The 21,746-nt window shown below is 39.6% G+C and overlaps 3 protein-coding genes across 7 annotated transcripts in view; 1 reads left to right on the top strand and 2 right to left on the bottom strand.

Moving 5' to 3' along the window:
- Nucleotides 1-5,504, top strand: part of mtus2a (microtubule associated tumor suppressor candidate 2a) — a 49,567-nt gene extending 44,063 nt beyond the window's left edge. For 3 of the 4 annotated variants that reach the window (XM_032533726.1, XM_032533723.1, XM_032533724.1), the window contains exons 9-16: nucleotides 4-70; nucleotides 430-644; nucleotides 745-850; nucleotides 967-1,040; nucleotides 1,215-1,313; nucleotides 1,445-1,564; nucleotides 1,657-1,757; nucleotides 1,849-5,504. In XM_032533726.1, the coding sequence (XP_032389617.1) occupies nucleotides 4-70; nucleotides 430-644; nucleotides 745-850; nucleotides 967-1,040; nucleotides 1,215-1,313; nucleotides 1,445-1,564; nucleotides 1,657-1,757; nucleotides 1,849-2,329 (1,263 nt within the window). In that variant the 3' untranslated portion in view covers nucleotides 2,330-5,504. The remainder of the gene's footprint in view (nucleotides 1-3; nucleotides 71-429; nucleotides 645-744; nucleotides 851-966; nucleotides 1,041-1,214; nucleotides 1,314-1,444; nucleotides 1,565-1,656; nucleotides 1,758-1,848) is intronic. The other variant, XM_032533725.1, reaches the window with a different exon arrangement.
- A 1,178-nt stretch (nucleotides 5,505-6,682) lies between these two features.
- On the bottom strand, nucleotides 6,683-10,833 carry stoml3b (stomatin (EPB72)-like 3b). Its single transcript, XM_032533376.1, has 7 exons — nucleotides 10,645-10,833; nucleotides 8,840-8,943; nucleotides 8,664-8,736; nucleotides 8,417-8,499; nucleotides 8,112-8,315; nucleotides 7,704-7,838; nucleotides 6,683-7,109 (listed from the first exon to the last, which is right to left on the bottom strand). Exons 1-7 carry the CDS (start codon nucleotides 10,706-10,708, stop codon nucleotides 6,921-6,923), a joined length of 852 nt encoding a protein of 283 aa, XP_032389267.1. The 5' UTR covers nucleotides 10,709-10,833; the 3' UTR covers nucleotides 6,683-6,920.
- Nucleotides 10,834-12,199: 1,366 nt separating this feature from the next.
- proser1 (proline and serine rich 1) lies at nucleotides 12,200-21,705 on the bottom strand. 2 transcript variants are annotated; one of them, XM_032533373.1, is made up of 12 exons: nucleotides 21,063-21,705; nucleotides 20,912-20,977; nucleotides 20,395-20,463; nucleotides 19,239-19,333; nucleotides 19,024-19,117; nucleotides 18,497-18,607; nucleotides 18,122-18,223; nucleotides 17,370-17,448; nucleotides 16,996-17,088; nucleotides 14,384-15,731; nucleotides 13,564-13,708; nucleotides 12,200-13,363 (listed from the first exon to the last, which is right to left on the bottom strand). In XM_032533373.1, the coding sequence occupies exons 1-12, from the start codon at nucleotides 21,105-21,107 to the stop codon at nucleotides 13,238-13,240; spliced, it is 2,373 nt and encodes a 790-aa protein (XP_032389264.1). In that variant the 5' UTR covers nucleotides 21,108-21,705; the 3' UTR covers nucleotides 12,200-13,237. The 2 variants fall into 2 exon arrangements, with proteins under 2 accessions (XP_032389264.1, XP_032389265.1); XM_032533374.1 differs by lacking the exon at nucleotides 16,996-17,088.
- Nucleotides 21,706-21,746: the final 41 nt, after the last annotated feature.

Below are 21,746 nucleotides of genomic sequence, written 5' to 3'. Positions count from 1 at the left end.
CAGAATAAAACTACAGAAGAAAATCAAAGGAAATTGTCCATGGAAATGCAACAGATCAGAGAGGAAATGGGTGAGTAAAAACCAAAAAAAAACCTTGTCAATCAAGTCAGGTGGGACATTTTTAGATGCTAGTCGGAAAAGCAGAGGTGTTACCAACAATGGCTCGTTAGTGATTTGAACAAGTCATTTGTTCTGAGAGTTTGAAAGATTGAGGAAGCACCTTTTTAAGTCTTTGTTTTTTAAAAAGAAATGTATAAAGTACACTCTGAATAAAAAAACTAAATTAATTACATATTGACTTATTTAGCTAAAATGTAAGAGAATCAACCCTGACCCCAGTTTGTATAGTCGTAAATATAAAGTAAGACTTTATTATTCTGCACTCTCTCATGATATAACAATCCAAGATACACTCTGTTTCATACACAGCATCCAACTCGGCGCGATGGGAGAGAATCCATCGGGAGAAGACAGCACTGGAGGTGGCGTTTGACCGAGAGCTGCACGAGCTGCAGCTGCAGCAGGAGGCGGAGCTGGCTGCTGTGGAGGAGGGGCTCAGAAAGTGTCACTCAGCAGAGGCAGAACACCTGAAGGAGGAGCATCGGTCAGAGATGGAGGAGCTGAGGACTCAGCATCAGGAACAGGTGAAAGAAAGAAAGGCATCATGGGAGATGTGTCAAAATGATCTTCGCTTTGAAGTGATCTTTCACATGAAATCTGATCAGTCATGTGTGTGTGTGTTAGATGGAGGAGATGACAGTCAACCATGAGGCAGCCATGCAGGAGCTCAGAGACATGCATAACATCACCATGGCAACACTGCATGAGGAGCATGCCCGTACCATGAGAGGTGTGATTTTTAGATTTTAGACCTTTTTTAAAAAGATTTTAAAAAAGTATGATATCAGCACTGCAAGAAACAACATCAACTCTATTTTTCTATTGTGCTTCTGAATTTGTGTGTAGACTTGAGAAAAGCTCATGAACAACAGAAGATGCTTCTCGAGGAAGATTTTGAGAAACTCCGGCTTTCTCTACAGGTATGTTGCCATAAAAATTATACTTAAGGGTTTATTGTTTGGTTAATGCACACTGATATGTACTGAGGAAATGTATGGTATTGTGTGTGTGTGTGTGTGTGTGTGTGTGTGTGTGTGTGTGTGTGTGTGTGTGTGTGTGTGTGTGTGTGTGTGTGTGTGTGGATGGTTTCACAGGATCAAGTGGATACCCTCACAATTCAAAACCAGAGTCTGAAGAACAAAGCCAAGCGTTTTGAGGAGGCTTTAAGGAGGAGTACAGATGAACAGATAGTTGTGAGTTCTCCTATTCTATAAGAAAATACCCAGACAATGCTTTCCTTCCAACCCCCATCAATCACACTCTATCTTTCTTTTCTCTTGTTCTCTTTGTTTTGTTTGCGCATGTGTGCACGTGTCTGTAACAGGATGCCTTGGCTCCATACCAACACATTGAACAAGATCTGAAGAGCTTGAAGGAGGTTGTGGAAATGAAGAACCAGCAGATACACCAGCAAGAGAAGAAGATCTCCGATCTGGAAAAAGTGGTAGGCTCAAATAAGCTATGTCAACAAACACACACATGCACAAATGTGTCTGGGGCATTAAGATTACACTGTGGTTGTAATTTACTTTTGAGCAGGCCCAAAAGAACGTGTTCCTTGAGGAGAAGGTCCAGGTTCTGCAGCAGCAGAATGAAGATCTGATGGCCCGTATTGAAAATAACCTAGTCCTGTCTAGGTAAGACACACTCAGTCATAATTGTTATCATTGATGCTGTTTTTTTCACTTCACCTCACTTTCTTCCTTTGTGTTGTTTTTTTACGTGCAGGCAACTTTCAGAGGAGAACGCCAATCTCCATGATTCAGTTGAGAAGGAAACCTGTGAGAAGAAGCGGCTGAGTCGGAACAACGAGGAGCTTCTGTGGCGTCTCCAGACCAGCCCCCTCATGTCCCCCGCCTCTTCCCCGCTGCACCGCTCCTTCTCCACCTCCCCTGTCCCCTCATCCCCATTCTTCTCCTCCTCACCTGTTGCAGGGTGCGACTCTCCAACCCACTGCCACGGCTGTTCCCAGCAGGCTCAATACTGCTCCCCCTCCCACAGAGCTACCACCAATCAAAATCTCTCCCCAGGACCAGCCACACCCACTCACAGGGCAGCGAGCAATCTGAATTACTCACCTGGCCCGGCCACGCCCACTCACAGGGCCGCGAGCAATCAAAATTACTCACCTGGCCCGGCCACGCCCACTCACAGAGGGCAAGCTAATCGCTGTAACACAGCCGCTTCTCTCAGCTCATTTCAGAGATAAGCTCACATTTCTCTCTCTCTTCAATTTTCATAACTGGCTCCTTGTCTTCTATTTTCATTGTTATCCTCCTCCCTTTTTTAAATGCAAATTGCATTGAAGTATATGTTGTAGAAAAACAACTGTGGCCTGCAGTCATCAAAGGATAAACTAAGCACCAAGGTTACAGCATCCCAAAATTTTCGAGGCCCTACAGCCGGTGGCGTCCATTATGTGGCAGATATAAATTTGTAAAAGGAAAATGGATTCAGACGACTACGGCTCAGTTGTCTATCCCCAATTAGTCTTGAAACGCAGACTGTACATACTGTATGATAGGGACACAGACAGTGTCGACATGTAGTGAAGCCTCCCTGCATGGGTAGTCATGAGACAGAAACTGTACATATGGAAACTGGACACCAGAAAAAAAATTCTCTGGTGTGTTAAAAACACACGTCTTTGATAAAATAAGCTATATACAGTACTCTCTTTTTGTCTTTCTCTCTGTCTTTCTCTCTTTCTCTCATTGGGATTAGTTTCTCATTGTGAATTTTTGTTTGTTTTTGTTTTTTTGTCTGAAAGAAATCCCCCAACAAAGCGCCTTATACTCAGTCTTGCCGTCTCACCAGCAGAGAACGACCAACATTTTATTTCATGAAGGACTTTGGATACAGAATTGGTTTTATAATCAAAATAAATCATGTTCTTTAGCCTCCTCAAGGTGTATTTAACATTGTCTAATTAGTTCAACAACGGTAGTTTTACTCGTGTGGGACGACCCTACCTGGAGCCCCAGCCATTTTACCTGCAAAATCCTGACGACCTAATGTTCAAACTTTTGCCAGGTCTTCCTGCAGGCTCTCGCCACCAAGCAACTTTTTATTTTGGGATCCCTCAGGTCTACTTGCAAAACCTATGTCTGCCATTTTGTATTTACCTCATCGGGAATGTGCAGTCTGTTGTGTCTGTATATAGCTCAACAGCAACAACAAAAACACACAGCACCAGAGAACTCAACGCTACAGGGGGCTTTAAACCTAACACAGAAATCTTAATTATTTTAATTTTTGTGGATAATTTTATTTTTTTTAATCTGATTTTTAGGCTATATCTAATTTATTTGTTACATGCATTTTGCTAATTAAGCAATCATGTACTGTTGAAGTCTTCCAGTCGTAATGTGAAACATTTTATTGCTATGGTCTGTCTATTTATTAAGTTTGAGGTGTGAAGGAAATGAATTGTGTTTGTAACTTTGAAAATATCACCTATAAAACACAAGTGGAATATGTGATGTGCCCCAGGAGAAAGGAGCTATACGACTTGCTGTCAGTAGTGTTAAGGGGAATGTCTTATTATATTATAATGGGACTATAAGCTATGTAGGTTAAACATGAGTGTCACCCTTTCTAAACCTGTGTTAACCTCTTCATAATCTTTTTTTCTTATGCTTGCTTATCTGAATGACACTTTTAATCCTTTAGGATTACCTTCAAACTTTTGCGAGTTACACTGGATTCTCCGTGTGCAAGAATATATCGTTCAGGGAATTATTTTCTAAATTTAGATTAGAAATTCTTTTGTATAGCTTCTCTATTATACACTCAAGATATTTCCCACGATCATTTTCCACTTATATAAAATACAACAGAGAAACCAACCTTTGGTATATAAAAATGAGAATTATTTTATAGCATACAGTTTGTCATAGCTGCCTCCTGTACTGTACTCTTCTGACTAACTTACCCTCAGGGTCCTACTCTTTCATCTGGCTTTTTCATTTAAAACTACAGTATAATACAATGTAATCTCAGTGATTTACTCGCACATGGACAAACAAAGCTGTTCAGACTACATACATAAATGAGCCGCTGTAAATAACCAAGGCCAATGTGGAGGGATGAGAGTAAATCTGTGTTGTCTGTTGGCAGTCACAGCAACATTGCTAATGGGAGCATGTGTTAGGGTTAGTCACATGTCTGTTACGTTACAGGTAGAGTAAATGTAACCTTTTACCAGCATGTGATGAATGGCATATCTGGATTGCCGGTTTTTCAGTAAAGTAATAGCCTTTTAAGTAGATATTTTATTGCTATGCCAGCACTTTTAATGGCCATGAAAAAGTTTTAAAAAAAAATCTTTTCATGGATTTTCAAGATTTTTTGTATGACACACACAGGGTTAAATGCTCTTAAACGAAAGAATGTCAAATACAGCAAAGGAATTTGAGAACTGTATCTCGATTCTCACTGATTTTATACCTACACTGATGGTTTTTGAGAATGTCTTTGCATAACGATCAATTGTAAGAATATACCAGTCAGTGACACTGTGTTTTCAAATGTTGTACGATTGCAGTTCACCTAAGTCATTGAATTGTTCTTCAGGGTCCCCCTAAAGGTCACTTCAGGTGCAAATACAAACAAGTCTACAAAGATGCAACAAAAATTATTGTTTACAAACGGCAGCGTAAAATCCCATATTTCATCTTAAATTAATATTTGACCTTTGAATGGACTATGATTTCTAAACAATGAACTGTTATTGTAATGACCCTTCAATGTGTCCTGTGGACATTTGTGTCTCACTATGCGCTGAATGTCAAATATGTAATGACTGCATTTTATAGAAGTTATTCATGTGATTTTGTTTGTTATAAGACCTCTTGTCTGACCACTATGTAGCAGCTATTTCATATGTAGCACTTGGTTGAGCCTCCCCACAACAAACATGGGTCATTCATCTAATCCATTAGGGATTGAAACATCCATGTTCATGTTTAAATGCTGTTGTAGCAAATGTTTCTATGGCTTATCAACTTTCAGCGGAAACATTTGAAATTGAGAAGGGAAGCTGTACAATTACCCTGTGTGGATTTAGTCCAGAGAAAACGTTCACTGAATTAGTTTGTTCTGGCACTGATTGTATGTTTGAATGTAAATACATTTACAACATTAGTTGTGTCTTAGTGCACCAACAAAATAATAGAAGCATGTTTTTCTGTCCTTGCTGTTTCTCGCTCTCCCTTTCTCTTCTTTTACCTCTCTGCATTTGTGATGGTCAAAATGTAACTGTAGCTTAGGAGGCCTAGAGGACGAGGAATGAGATGGTTCGACATGTAACGTGTACAAACGTTGTTGAGGCTTTTATTTGTACTTTTTGGGGAGAACATAGTATTAAAAGATATTCAAGAAAAGTCACGTGATGTCCATGTTTCATTTTTGGATAAGTGCTGTTTATTCTAGAGTTCCAAGTGTGTTTACCTGCTACATGAATTCTGGACCCAAGTGCTTGTCCTAGTTACCACATAATAGAATTCTAAGTAATGACAACAAAACTGTCAACGCATCCATTGGATACAAGCCTTACGCGATCACGCATGTGCCGTCGCCCCTACTCCACCTAGTTGCTAGTAGCCAAGGAGGACATGAAAACATTAAAAAAAACATGGTGGACTCTTCAGAAAAGGTTGTAATCTTCCCTTAAGCTTCTGTGCAAGAAAGTCCCCGGACCACACAATCATCTGAACATTACCACACTGAGAAATCCAGAGAGAGCTGTGTGGAGCTGATGGTCTGAATTAGCTTTGTAGCAACTCATTTGGCAATGACTTGAATGTAACAGACATTTTTTAGTATCAAAAGGTTACACACTAAAGCTTAAAGTTAGTTAATTACACTTAAGTTAATAGTGACAATACAATAGTAATAAACAATAAAATTAAGATTTATAATTTTTACTAATATTAATTTGCGTTACTCACAGAGGGCCGGTTAATCGCTATAACACCGCCGCTTGTCTCAGCTCATTGCAGAGGTATTCTTACATTTCTCTCTCTCTGTCATTTTCATAACTGGCTCCTTGTCTTTTATTTTCATTGTTATGCTCCTTCATTTTAAATGCAAATGGGATTGAAGTACATGTTGGGGAAAAACGACTGTGGCCTGCAGTCATCAAAGGACAAACTAGGCAGTCAGTCAGTTTTAAAGCACCGAGGTTACAGCGTCTTGAACTTGTTACGTCCCTACAGCTGGTGGTGTCTATAATGTGGAACATATAAATAGTGTAATGGAAAATGGATGCAGGTGATTGATGTATTTTATGTTATGTTGTAACTGTTTATTGTTGCACACATTATAACATTTTGTATAGTATATTAAGTATTTATTGATTATTTGAATATATATGTATAAATATACAGCATATACTAGATATATAGTTTTTTTATAATTACTGTTCAATGGTGAAGAGATGAAATCTCTAACATATTCTATGACAGTGAAGTGACAAAAACTAATATCACATATGAGGGATTCAAGAGTCAACGCAACAAAAGCTTTGTTAGCTGTATGACTGAGAATTAGACTTCAAGAGTTTGTTTTAACCATTTTACATTTATTTCAGTATCAAGACATGCAACTGGTCAAAATTACATAATATAACATCATATTGTTAACGATACACTATATTTCATACAATTTTAACATACCATGGTAGTTTCATAATACATTCAGCCAAGGAAATGTAAACCATGCTAATCTGACTGTGTCCTGATCCCATCAAATTTATGTTTAATAAAGCAGTGACTTTAAAGGATGAGCAAACTGAGATATCACTTCTTCATGAAGTGAGATATGATATCCATGGGCAGGGGGAAAATGATGGTGGAGTTCTTCTCTGCTGCTATGGTGCTGAGAGTCTGCAGGTAGCGAAGCTGCAGGCCTGACGGAGACTCTGCGATCACGAGGGACGCCTCCTTCAGGGCACGAGATGCATTCATCTCACCCTCTGCTGCAATCACCTACATCAAAAAAGAGAGATTAGGATGGCACACTATTTGATTAATTAGCCGAAAATAACACACCTGTGTCAGGATCTGTAACGATCTGTAAGAGGGTTTCAAAGAATAGCGCACACAAAATGCAGAAATGGGTAGGCAGTGGATGGTTTCGAGGATTTAATCATAAAACTGTGCAAAAAACCCAAGAAAATCCTGAGGCAAACAGGCAGCCAAAAACAAGTTCCAAAAGAAATCACAGAGACAACAAGGAAACCCACGCCAAACACCCTAAACAGTACAATAACCCGACACTAGACAAAGACAACACAGAGACTAAATACAAGAGGTAATGAGGTGAAACAAGAGATAGGTGACACGAGGATCAGTAGCAGGTGAATCACATCAGGGTGGGGCAGACAATCACAGATAGCACAAGGCAGGAAGTAAAACAAGACAAGGGAAGACAGAAAAACAGACTACCATAATAAAACAAAGGACACAGAATAAAATACAAAACCATAACAACCTGAAAACAATACACATTGTGTGTTATAGTAAATTATTGTATAAGACTGTATATGCATGTGTTCTTTGTGTCACGCTACATGGCCTGACCTTGGCTCTGGCCTCTCGTGTAGCCTCTGCTTCGGCAGCCATGGCTCTCTGCAGCTGATGTGGCAGCTTCACATCTTTAATCTCCACACGTTCCACCTTGATGCCCCAGTTGTCTGTGGCGTCATCCAGGTTGGACTGGAAGAGACAGGAAGAGGGAGAGCTCACACCTGTAGCTTACAGTGTAATTGATTGTTTATTCCATACCATCCACATATGAAATTCACACATAAAGCTGTCCATTGGGAACACAAATTCAAAGAAAAGAAATTCATCCAAATGTCTCACAATTTTTGAAACTGAGGTGGTACCCTCCATTTAGAGAAACCTTCAACAACCATAAAACACCAAAAAAATGGGATTGATATAAAATCTGGGTTCAGAGATGCCCGCCTGATAGTTTTCCTGTACCTGCATGTTGTGAGCGATGCCCTCACGGTCAGATAAGAGCTCAGCCAGGTTCTTAGTCCCCAGAACATTTCTCAGGGTGGTTTGAGCCAGCAGGCGGGTGGAAGAGTCAGCATTAGACACGTTGGCCACAGAGGCAATGGGGTCACTGACCCGGAAGTACACCACTCCGTCCACAGAAACTGTAACTGAGTCTTTGGTCAGGATCTAGAGTAGAAATACATGACAGTTTGTGTGTGTGTCCACAGATTTTAGTTAAAATTATTTCCCCTCAGACAGTTTGGTTTTGCTCTTTGGTTCAACCCTACCTCTTGTGGTGGGATGTCAAATGAAACTGTTCGTAGATCCACTTTCACAAAGGAATCGGTACACGGCATGACAAAGAAAATTCCTACGGACAAACAGGAGAAAGCCTGAATTTTCAGTTCAAAAGAAGAAAACATTACATTACTATCTTCAAATGATGTACCCAATCCAGGATTTCCTTTTCTTTTTACAGTTAGTAAAAAATAAAATTAAATAAAAAATAGAAATAGAAATTGTGAGTGTTTCTACCTGGTCCTTTAGCCTTCCTGTCTGTAATGCGGCCCAGTCTGAAGATAACCGCACGCTCATACTCCTGAACAATCTGCCATAACAGCAGGATGACCACAGCACAAGCTCAATTCACATTCCAATGCGCAATAAAGGAAATAACAGTTTCTGCATTCTGACATTTTGAGTTCTCTCACCTTCAAACAAAACCAGATGGTGATGGGGAAGAGAAGAGCGGTGAAGATGCCGGAGAGTATGACTAGGAACCAACCAACGCATCCCAAAGACCCTGTCCGTTCAGCTAGAAAGAAAGGGGGATAACAGCGTGTGTTTGAGTCTTTTTGGCACACTGTAAAATCCCTAAAACAAATATGAAATGGAGAGGAAAGCCTCCTTGTTACAGCACAGTAAGAGATGTGAACAGGAGAAACAAGATCTGGTTCACTGGGGCAAAACTAGGGGTAATGTAAACATCAGTGCAGAAGCTTACGGATCACAGTTTTAAATTACTTTGGATCCCTTTAGAAGTGGAGGTGATGTCTTTAGGCCCTTTCTTAACCCTTAACTGCTAAAAAAGGCCAACACTCTACATACAATGGGCTAAATTCTGTCCTCCACGAAATTATAATAGAACATTATTTATTAACACAGATACTACACATGCAGAGAAGCTCACAGTTAACACTATGAGAAACTCTCAAACTATAAGGGCCAACAGTATAATGTTTACCCATGCAACATTATCTCTGGAGTGCTGCTTTGGTAATACCAAGAGTCATAAAGTGAGAGAAATGTTGTACTGTGTCATAGTTTTCATCTTAAATGTTTGTAGTTCAGTTTCCATGTGTGCTTGTTTTGCGACAACGTCATTACATTTCACAGTGTGGTCACCTTGTGGTTATAGACAAATAAGCTTTCAATTTAATGTATACACACATATCAAGGGCACATTTAGACTTAATGGTTCATACGTCAGCATTGTGCAGTATGACACTGTCATATGTAGATTATATTTTCATTTGCAATTGCTTCAACTTCATGGTCTTTGTACTGCTTTGGTTATTTTTGCTGCCGTGCTATAAGCAACATAATTCTCTCTTTCTAGGTCAAACCACAGAAAGTTTCCTGTTTTTGAACTAAAGGACATTTACACATTTTCACTTCCCTTGCTTCACATGATCTATGGTACATACTGGAATAACCCTTAGTTTATGAGAATTGCTGGAATATAATCCTAGTTTACACTGTACCAATCTTCATTATCAATATGTTTTTTCTTCTTCTTTAAATAGGTTTTAATAGCACCAAAGCCTGGGGGTTTCTTTGGATGGAAGAATTCTAATTGGAACTTTAACACAAATCTTCACATGTGCACCCGATGATGATTGTTGATTCGCGCCTCATCACTCACAAACACCTGAGTGAATGTGTGCACATGTAAACGATGTGTACACACAGCCTTCCATGTCACATGATCCTTTCTAACAGGTTGGTGATAACAAAGAATTGGAAAGTAGTGTAATTACGCTTCAACATGATGTGATATGAAAAGTAGCCACTATCAACAACCAAATTAGGCACTCAAGCTAAACCCAACATGGGTGACATGGCAACTTCTTGTTCACCTGACTTTACAGAGCAACACAAAAGGAGACGCACACAAACACTTAGTCACATGCTTTCTGGACTCTTATCTCATTGACATGTGATTTCTGTTTCTATGACAATGGGAGTTCTACTTTGCCCTAGCCTCTCTGCCTGATTTTCACTTGCACAGGTGAGCTCCTACATCATACATAATACATAATACACTCCTGCTCACATAACTGACAATGTCATGGTAACATTGGATATGGAACTTGTGTTTCCGGGAAGAGTAAACAACTCCCTTGTTGATCTAAGCCTTACTCCAAGTCTGATGTTGGTTATATTTAACACAACCAGTGGAGTAACATTAAAGCGCAGAAGCAAAGACATACAAAAGAAATGTGGTTTATCTTACATATTAAATCGTCTTTGCTCTGTCCTCTTCTCTTCTGGCTTTCCATTTGGTCCTCCATTTCCATGTGCTGGTTACAACTGAGAGAGGAGGTGTGTTGAGAGTGTTTTTTTAAGTGTATCTGATGAGGAGGGAGTCTCCCAGCTATTTAAAGCTGTAATGCTGCAATATATTGTCGTTCAGAGGTGTAGGTGTGGCTCCGACACTGAGTTGATCATTAACAAATATCATGTAATATCAATTATCATGATGCTAACAGGAATCTATACTCTCAATGTTTATGAAATACTGAGTTTTCATGAAAGAAAAATAAATCCTATTTTTTGCATATAAATGAAGGAGGTAATTTAAAATACTGGTAACATAGAATAATATAGGATATTAAATTAATTTGTTCTTTTTTGTTGTAATGCAGCCGTCATTGCCAAATAGGGCCTATGCATAGTCAGCCTTACTAGTCTCGACCCAAATTATTATGATATAATGTACTGACGTTATTTCTTTTTAGAAAGTAGAGATGCAGAATGCAATGCTGCACTTTCCCTCATTTCACTTCAACATCTGTGGATATTCAAAAATGAGCCCATTTGACTCTGGCAAACTGGATTAAACTCTATTGTTTCAATACAGCTCTTTTTGTAGAGAATCAATCATGTTTATCAATATTTATGGTGTCTGTAAAATGAGATAAATTGAATAATTAAATAAATAAAGAACAGATAGGGAAAACAAATTATAGAAATTAAATAAATGTAAGCATTTATATTGCAATTCTGCTGCTGACGAAATAGACAACTTCTTACAAATAGCAAAGTTATATAAATATTATTTATAAAGATCAGATAATGGGCCTTGAAATAAATTAAGTAACTTGAAACCCTTTTTTTCTATACATAATTAATAAATATAGGTGTGGTTAAGCAGATAACAATGGTAATATCAGTGGTCAAAGTATAACTAGGAAAGGAAATGGAAAATTTGGAATGATGGAAAGAAGAAATTGCTTCATTGAGATTCCATAACTGGTGTTGGAGACTCATGACTAATTGACACCTGATTGATAGCATCACATGTGTGTTTAGCAATATTACAGATGCTCACGATAAGCAAGATGAGCCCTAAAAGGACTGTAAGTAGGTTGTAAACTGTCAGATTGGATACAATAACAAAAAATAAAACAATAATTCCCTTAAATTAATCATTTATGGTATTATGTTTGGTTACCACAGCCTTCAGTGCAGATTCAAGTATCTGGTTACTGTTGAAGCTGTACTTTGTAATATTTAACAATTGTCCTGTTAATTTTGTCTTTCTCTGACCAGGAACCTTTTCTTTAACCTTTTGATATTTGAATAACCTAGTGCACTCGCAATTTATCAGACTTTCCAGCCTCTTTTGATTGGATTAGTATTTGATGATTGTGACTAACTGGCCTTCAACTATAGGATAGTATTTCTAGCTGTAAATATTTATCTTTACATTATTTTGTACACCTCAAGTATTTCTATTCTATTTCCTAAAAGGCATGGCATTTCACAGAATAGAGAACAGCAACAGCTAAAACAACCAGCAGTTTACTGACAAATAATAAAACAGGTGCAAATACAAAAAAGGGCAAAAGAGACAAAAGAACCAAGGGCAAAAAAACATTGTGTCTATTACTCTCAACTGTCTCTTAGCGGACTGAGGTGTACAGTAATTGAGGTAAAATTACAGTTTTCACTATGTTGCAAAGCATGAATGAAGAACAGATATTTTACATCTCAAGTCCATATATTAATAAACAAATGTTTGTGGTCAGAAACATCCGCATTCAGTTCATATGGTCAAATACTGTGTTAAAAGCATTAGCAGGGCGACATCGTTTCAAAGAAATTTGTAAACATATGAAATGGGAATCACAGTAAACTGCTGACAGCCAGAAGTGTGTGTTCACTGAAACACACACCTAAACTGCAAAATGCAAGTGTTTGTGTCACTTCCACCCTTGACACAGCACGAGGATTACAAATATTCATGGGGTGCCCACTTCAAAATATGACGGCGCCATACAACTCAACTAACAATGTCATGTCATAATACAATATTCAATTCAGGACAATCAATCAGTATCATGTCTCACCACGCATGTCTGTTTCACTGAGACTGGACACGAAATACTACATGAGGATAGTGTCAATTCATTACATGATATCATGTACACTTTTTCAATTTAATTTCTATAATTCATTATTCACTAATAAATGTCGATAAACTTGATTAAAAACAGCCAAGTCCAGCTAACATTGAAACCAGTAAGGGTCTACTTGTAAAAACAACTTTGACAACTGATATTTACAACTGTTCACTATGAATAATATAGGTAATATGCTATCTCCGCCAAACACTATTTCAACTGTATTCACAATAGTGTTTCTTGTAGTAGTACATCATTCTTCTGGCTGTAACATGTACATTATTGAAACTCTCCAACCTATCCTGTGATCTTCAGGCTTCAAGGCCAAATTAAACGTGTCAACTGCTGAAGGGTGGGGCAGGGTGTACGATAAGGGTCGATGTGTAAGTGTACTCAATGTTTTAAAGTGTATTGTGGGTTTCACTGCCAACCCAGCTGTGGGTGCAGGCCTGGTTGGAGGGGAAAGGGGTTTCCTGGGCCTGGAGGGTAGTTGGTGAAACTGTTGGGCTGAGGAGGAAAGCTCTCCAAAGCAGATGTGGGATGAGCCTGGAACAAGACAAAGAAAAGCAGTGTTTGGGTATTTTGGTAGCAGAGAGCCTTTATCAAACTGACATTTAAATGACTTTACTCTGCCAGAGTACAGCATGCGTATGCGTGTGCGTGTGTGTGTGTGTGTGTGTGTGTGTGTGTGTGTGTGTGTGTGTGTGTGTGCGTGTGTGTGTGTGTGTGTGTGTGTGTGTGTCTACCTGCAGCAGAGCAGACTGCATGGCTGGGTTGTGGAGGCCGCCGAGGGTAGCAGAAGAAGCAGAGGGAGAGAAGCCTGGTACCCCAGGGAAGGACAGCAAGCCTGGGAACCCACTGCTTCCTGGAGGTTGGAGTCCACTGCTCAACCTTTAACACAGAAAACACACGTTATTTGAGTTATAATAATGTTTATATATATTTTTTTATAGTTACTATGTTGCCATTCCCCATGTATAAATAATAAAAAAGTACAACTAGCTTGCTTAGTTAATAGCTCTTACAAGAAGGACACCACCTCTTGAGTGTGTAAAATGCCAGCAAAAGGTGAGGCTTGTGCCCTTTCAACACTTGTTCATTGACAAGATAACTAACTAAATATATGGCTGACAAGAATCACCTAGTAGCCAATTGCCGAAGAACACAAACCAAAGTCTAGGCCAGGCACTCCAGAGTAGTACAAGTAGACTTTGCACTGGTAGGTACAGTATTTCCACTTCCAAAGTGGAAAATCGATGTACATGATTTATGACGCCCTTTTTCCAGCCATTTTACACGCAAGTGGAAATCAATATCATATATTCAAATTACTAACTACTGTGGTTAATAGAAATGGAATACAAAATAGGACTATGGTAACATCCAGCAAAAATGGCATTCACAGACCTACAGTACATTAAAATAGAGTAGGTGCTATGGTCTTTTCATGTAGGCTACATTAAATAATATCAGGAGATCAATGTAAAATCATTAGTTTCATTTTAGATTATCCATTTAACAAGGCTTCTGTATACTGGCCAGTAAAAATGTCCAAAGCTCACATACCCAGGCTGGAAGTTGGAGCTGAAAGCAGACGCAAAGCCTGGCAAAACTGGCGATGATGATGGAACTCCAGCGGCAGCTGCGGCTGCTGCTGCCGCCGCCTGCAGTGGTGCCACCGATGCTACGGAGGATGAAGAGGCTACTGGCAGTCCCATGAATGAAGACAACACAGGGCTCCCAGCACCATGCCCTCCTGAAACTCCCAACCCCGCGAAGGCAGAGGGGCTAGGACCAGGCGCAAGGCCTTGAAATATAGAGGGGGCAGAGGTGAGGCCCAGACCAAAAGGGGAGGCTCCACCTGGGCCAGCATTGGGGGCCAGGCCTGGGTAGATTGAGGTTGGTGGATGGTTAGAAATGTTAGTAGTGGGAGGCATTGAGGGCATGGATGAAGCCATCGAGGAAGGAGGGAGTGATGAAGAAAGGGAGGAAAAGGGGGATAGGCAAGGATAATGAGAGGCTGCTGGGCTGGAGGACAGAGCTTGGAAGCCGCTGATAGCAACAGGACTAGAGAGAGAGACTTGAGGAGAACCTGAGGGGTGTGACAGACCCAAAGAACGAGCCAAGGCAGCCTGGGCAGAACCTGGAACCACAAGAGAGCTAAGAGATGGTGTGCCAGAGCGAGAGGTGCCCTTGAAAGCAGAGGGCACGGGGCTGTTACTGCCACTGTTACTACCCCCAGTGTGTCTGTTGAGGACTCCAGCTGCCGCCATGGCAGCCTGAATTTGTGCAGAATGAGCTGGGGAGAGTTTGGGACTGGGGCCTGGGGTGGAACAACTTGGTATAACAGGAGTGGATGGTCCAGAGGGGGTGTAACTTCGGATCACTGACGCAGAGAGGTTACCTGCTTGTGGGTGTATGCCAGGGTGAGTCGGACCTGACTGGTGGTCTGTGGACTGGGAAAAAATCCTCTGCTGAGTTGAGCCCATGGAGTTCGTCTGAGATAAGGGGTCTGGGCCACTGCGGGAGGTGGCAGGGGTGCCTGGTCGGGAAATGGCATGAAAGGGGGAAGGGGAAAAGCCCCCGCTGCCAGGGACAGGAGTTCCACAAGGGGTGCCTGAAGGGGTGTGGGCTTTGATGACAGATGAGGGTGTCGGTGTAGCATGGCCACTGGAGGTCTGTGGACCTGCTTTTATCACAGATGGGGATGGAGCAGGGGAAGGAGAGGGGGCATTAGGGTTGTGAGAAGGAACCATGCCAGGGAAAACTGGTGTTATAGGGGTTGTGGGAGGAGGGTGAGCAGGAGAAGCCTGGGGTGGGACAGGGGTAGAAGGTGTGGACCCATGAGGAATGAGGAGGGGCCCGCTATTGACTCCCGGTGTGGTGTTCTGCAGATTGCCTGGTCTGGCATAACCTGGAGGGAGAAAAAAGATCAGAGTTGATGAAAAAGGTAATCTAAAATGAAGACTGCTAATACATGACATGATGTTACAATCAACTACAAAAAGAAAAAAAATAAATACATTTAAACAGTACCACATAGTTGCAAATTTTGTGATCACTAGTTTTTGTTGAAAACAAATTCTAATCCAGGAAACAGACAGAATAAGTTAAAACCCAACACCCCAAACTATTGTAAAAGAAGCAATACACTCACATTTATAAAAAAAAGAAAAGAAAGAGAGAGAGAAGAGACACAGCAAGGAGGAATAGTCAGAGAGCATCCCTGCGAGCAACTTATTACATGGAAACCTTAAACTTTTTCAAGATTGGAATAGTTCTTCTTTTTAACCTTTGGGGAAATGCTTAAAATCACATATTTTGCTTGGTAACCTTAATTTAACTTTCATCACATACTGTGCTTATCTCACATTTGTCAATTTAATGCACCTTGAGACAATTTATGCGTATGACCACATATCTCCCAAAGGCCCTCAAAGATAGATGTATTTCAACTGTGAAAATTGATGAGACAGTGCGTTTAAAAAAAAAAAAAAAAAACATCAACCCAAGCGATGCATGTTAAATGCTAGCACACAGCATGATTCCAGAAAGAAAAACATTAATGGCATTAGTTTGAAGCTATTTCCAGTCCAGGCAACCAAAGACCTGTCCTCACAATTCACCAAAGCATGGGCCTACTTCTACACCGATTGACCAGAAAACAGAAAATACCTGCAATGCAAGACAACAGCCTTGCAAAAGAAATATGTTTACAACCACTGTTTGTGTGTTGATACCATTCTGGGGTGTTTTATTGTACTGTATACCACTGACAAGTATTGAAATTGAATTTTTTCCATTTTGTCTATTTCACCTATACATATTTGGAGAAGAACAGATTCTGGATTATATCAAATGCAACCGAAATGTGGTTGCATTGGATGCAATCTAATACAGCAACACCCCCCTAAAATTATTGCAGAATTAAAACGACATCTCTCCAACACTCCTAAATTAAAGGAATCCAATACACAGCTGTGTTGGATTGCACTAAAATATAAGGGGGATGTATGTTTCTGGTCACTCAGTGTATTCCAGAAGTAAGAAGCACATTCTTCACCTGATAAGGCCTTAAACTTGAGAAGCGCAGGTAAGCAGCATGCCAGGTAGTTAGGCAGCAAGCTTCAAGGAGCGTCTATTTGCTGTCACACACACGAGCTTTCATCAAATCATACCTGCTACTTTGTGGGTGGAGTTGTAGGGGGGAGGGGGCACACTGGTTGTAATAACCCCTCCCACAGAAACAAGGCCTGCGTTGTTGTACGCACCTGAGTAGCAGTTGCAAATATTAACAGCATCCACCACACACAAATGTAAGAATCACACACACAACGCATCCCACTACTAACTACACCTCAAACAATACCAGATGGCAGTAAAAACAAAAACATGCCTTATTGTACCCAAAACTAAATTCCTCAATTTGACTGAGAACCTTTCATCTTCCATTTTTTGTTTTCTTTTTATTGGCAAGTCATATACAGTGTTGGATCACAGGCCAGGGCGGGGGAAGGTAGGAATAAGTGTGTGTAAGTGGTTTGTTTCTTACTTGGTGCGATGGTGGCATGGGGTCGGCAAGGTGGTATAGGGTAGGGCACAGGCCGATGAGGGTTGTAGGTTGAGGGAAACTAGAAAAGGATAAAACATATATAGTATATACAGTGTTATATACATACCAAAAACACTTAACTGATGAGCAAATTCTATGTTATTCTGACAGTTTTCAAAGGCAATATAAGGCAACTAACAGGTTAATTACATCAAGGATAAGAGTGAAAACCAAAAAGAAAAATAAGGAAGCTCAAACAACTGCTCTGGATGGACACTTAAAAGTCCAACAAATAAGGCATTTTTATGTAGCAGATGGTGGTCGTTTTTATATAATGCTCTTATATTCCAAGATTGTTATTTAAGGCTAACATAAGTCAATATTGTGTAGCTTCATCAGACATCAGAACATTTACATTTTATAGAAATAGCTGGACTACAGTGAAAGTCCATTTCTATGCTTTGTATCTAAATGTGAAGGGTGACCGTTGTGTGTGTTCTTACTCATATGTGACTCATTTGTATCTGTATGAGCTACTATTATTCTGCTAAAGCCTTTACTCCAGTCAGTTCAGCAATCCAACCACGGTCAATCATTAATTTATATACCATGGCATGGCATGTAGGTTGAAGTTTTTATCGCTCTTTATGTAATTAGCCATGTAAGGCCTCGTCACTCTGTTATCAGGTTTATCTGGGGTGACCTGGCACTGTTACATTATCCTAGTCAGTGTTTCCCATTCTAGTGCTTACAGGTTTGAATGGTCCAATAATACGAGCAGAAATTCCTTTCCCCTCAAGATTGTTAGAAGTGTCCTCTTTCTTCTCGCCTTCTTTCTTTACAGGAGGGATTCCCTGTGATCATAAAGAAAATACATTAAAATACATGGTCAGGTTTATTTAGGCAGAAAAAAAATAAAAACATACCATGTAGCTGTCTACTTCAAATAAATTCACAAGACAAAGAAATACACTCAGATTATGTTGTGTTCATTAATAGACTGAGACATAGAGGTGGAACAAGTAGTGACCCACATTAAAAATAAATAAATAATACAATCTACATCTTTATGTCTATTTTTAGGTGATGGTTCAGGAAAGCTCAACACAAACCATGTACATACTTACAGGGAATGTGCCACTGACCAGACTGGGTCTGCCTTTAGGGTATGGATTTCCTGGTATCATACCACAGGAGGAGATCATGGCTACAGGAGCCTTGCAGCCAACCTTACATACCTAGTGACACAGAAGTAGTATTATTTTAGAAACTGTGTGTGTGTGTGTGTGTGTGTGTGTGTGTGTGTGTGTGTGTGTGTGTGTGTGTGTGTGTGTGTGTGTGTGTGTGTGTGTGTGTGTTTGCGTCTGTTTGTGTTTACAGTATTGATTAAAAATATTATAATTATTAAGTTTGTCAACATAAACACCACTGTTCTAAAAGCTAATTTTCAATCGCATTTTTATCTTTAAGGTGCATCTATCGCTTAGTACCTGTATCTCGCAAAGTGGCATTTGTTCCCTGGAGCTATGGCTCCTAAAGTCATTCCACAACGTCTTTTGATACCAAGACATAAGAGTGGTAGACAGTGTTCCTATGCTAACCTACCTATAACACAAACAACACCATGAAGTTGAACTTGTAAAGGTGGACTTACTTGCTCTAGTATCCTGCGAGCCCGCTTCTTCTCAGACAAGTGTATGCGAAACAGATCCTCCACAGGACGATAATTTTGAGCATCTGAAATGTTCCTGTATGGGAACAGAAATCAAACAAGTAATCAATTAGCTGAACCAAAAATGCTGAAGTTACAACATGTGGCATGTAAAAGTACATTCAGGGTGCTTCAATGCATTTTCCAGATGTACTCACAAAGCTATTAGTTCCAGGACAACCAGTCTATCTTTTGAGAAGGTAAAGCAATTCAGGATATTTGCAACTTTGGTTGTAGGGATTGCAACCATTTTCTGAAAAAAACAGAAGGAGAAACATATTTAACCCTTGTTAGGTGTTTGGGTCTGTAGGAACCATTTTCAGTGCTAAAAGAAAAATTATGCTATTTATAATTTCTGAAACTCATTGGCCTTGGCTCATTTTCTGTGAAGAACATAAAAATAACTTATTTTCAATGACTCCACACAGTACACCCCCCCCCCACACACACACATAACTATTACATATGAGGTGTTTGGGTCTACTGGACCTGAGTGTAATAATTGTGTAATATTTGTAGGTGCTATGAAACTTAACTGGTTCCTCCTACTAGCTGGCCCCTGCTGTGTGTGTGTGTGTGTGTGTGTGTGTGTGTGTGTGTGTGTGTGTGTGTGGTGTCTGTGCGTCTGTATGTGTGCGTGTCTGAGCGTAGGTGTCTGTGTGCGGGAATGTTGTCTTTCTGCATCTGCTATTCACACACAAAGTTACACAATTGTTACATATCAAAAACTTTCACCTGTTCTGATTAAGTTCTGCGAAATAAGCACCAATAATGATAAAAAAATTATTTTTGTATAGTTGAATTTCCTTGTTTTCTCACAAAAAACGAAAATTATCATAAAATCATAAATGTGATCTCACATAGGAAAATGGCAAATAGGAACCATAAATGAGATATATATATATATATATATATATATATATATATATTTATATAAATCTCATTGTATTAATACTCATTGTATTACAAATACATACATTGGTAACTGAGCTAAAGTAAACATCTGTTGAGTATTTTTACATAAATCCTTATGGTTGTATTGATTTAAAAGCCTAATAATGTAGTGGGTCTACCAGACCCGGATACATTGGCTGTGTAACAAAAATATGAACACCACACAAGGGTTAACTAACACTTTAAAACATAACAATGATAAAGAGTGAGCGGCAATTTGAGACAAAATGATAACTTTTTAAAGTATGATTAATGTTGATGTTGCAGTTTTTTAATTTAATTATATCTATTTTTGAAAACATATTTATCAATGCAAACTATTAACTTTGGTGCCGATCACTTAAAACACATTTTACTCACATGCTGCAGAGCTTTAACTGCTTTGATCTGTGGCTCTGCCCATGAGAAATACTTCAGTATCTCCGTCACCTGCAGATGGACAACACGGTGTTACAACTTGCAATAACACTAAAGATGGACTGCAGGAAGTAGTATAAAAGACCATGACACTATCGATTACCATCTTTATTTGTCTTGCCTGACAATTGCAAATACACATTTATCCTCAGAAAGCATTGACTAAACTAAACATAACACGTAAGATCGATGAACGTAAGAATTCAATTCTAACCATAGGCAGCATTGGTTATCGGTTAAGTCAATAACTATATACTATCAGATTGCAATATGAGGCATATGGACGCATTTGGGGACTATGTTAGAATTTAATGACCGTTTAAGAGCTTTGTTATATGAACCCTGTCTAGCTAATGTGGTCAAATACAGCACGTGGTGAGCTGGTTATTCTGTGGACTCACAGCGGATCCACTGAGAGGTAAACTAAATAAAATGACAGTGTTGCTGTTTGTACGAGTACCTGTTCACTGGAGAAATATCCATGCACCTGCTCTATGGCTTTGATCCGCTGATCGGTGAGCACGCACTGAAACACAGCATAAACAATTACTAAACCCCGAAGTTCAGACGATTAAATCGGACAAAACATGTGGGATTAGGCACTCATTTACCTTTCTTATCTCATCCAAGACAATATCAAATGATTTCTTGTCCATGTTTGTTAATTTGAACAAACGTTCGCTTCGTGTCAATACAAACAGTTATTATACCACGAAGTTGGTAAGTACACTTTTAACAGTACAGATAAAGTGATGTAAGATCAAATGCACTCGGTTGACGAAGTCTAAATACTATGTTACTGACCCAACGTTACTAATTGAAATTCATAATGCTGCGAAAGCAAAAGTATTGCATATTCGCAGTAAATCATTAGCTGTGTAATAAAGCTGCATGGTCTTTACAGTCCTTGTATACAATACAACTTTCCGCCCAGGAACAATGACTTCCAAACAAGAGAAGCTGTGTCTGCAGTGCAAAACCTGTCTGCACCAGATTTATCCGCAGCTAACAACAAGCTAGCCAGCTACAGCTACGCTCAATTCTGAGCACAGCTCAACAAAAAGACACTAGAAAATGCAAAGAAAATATTTGTACATCGGTTCATTCAAGTTCAGATTAAATCCAGTCATGGCTAAAATTACGATAGAGACTGGAAAATGTAAAAAAAAAAATCCTACAGATTCTCAAAATAACGTGCTAGGAAAGATAGCAGTCTTGCTAGCTTACACTGACAGCTAGCGCTAGTAACGTCAACACCGAAAAGGACCCCTCTGAGGAAGCCTGTCAGAAAACCC

This window comes from Etheostoma spectabile, chromosome 13 (assembly GCF_008692095.1).
Source record: "Etheostoma spectabile isolate EspeVRDwgs_2016 chromosome 13, UIUC_Espe_1.0, whole genome shotgun sequence".
Taxonomy (NCBI): Eukaryota; Metazoa; Chordata; class Actinopteri; order Perciformes; family Percidae; genus Etheostoma; species Etheostoma spectabile.
The sequence above is the reverse complement of the archived record's forward strand: the minus strand, read 5'-3'. Positions and strand labels throughout refer to the sequence as shown.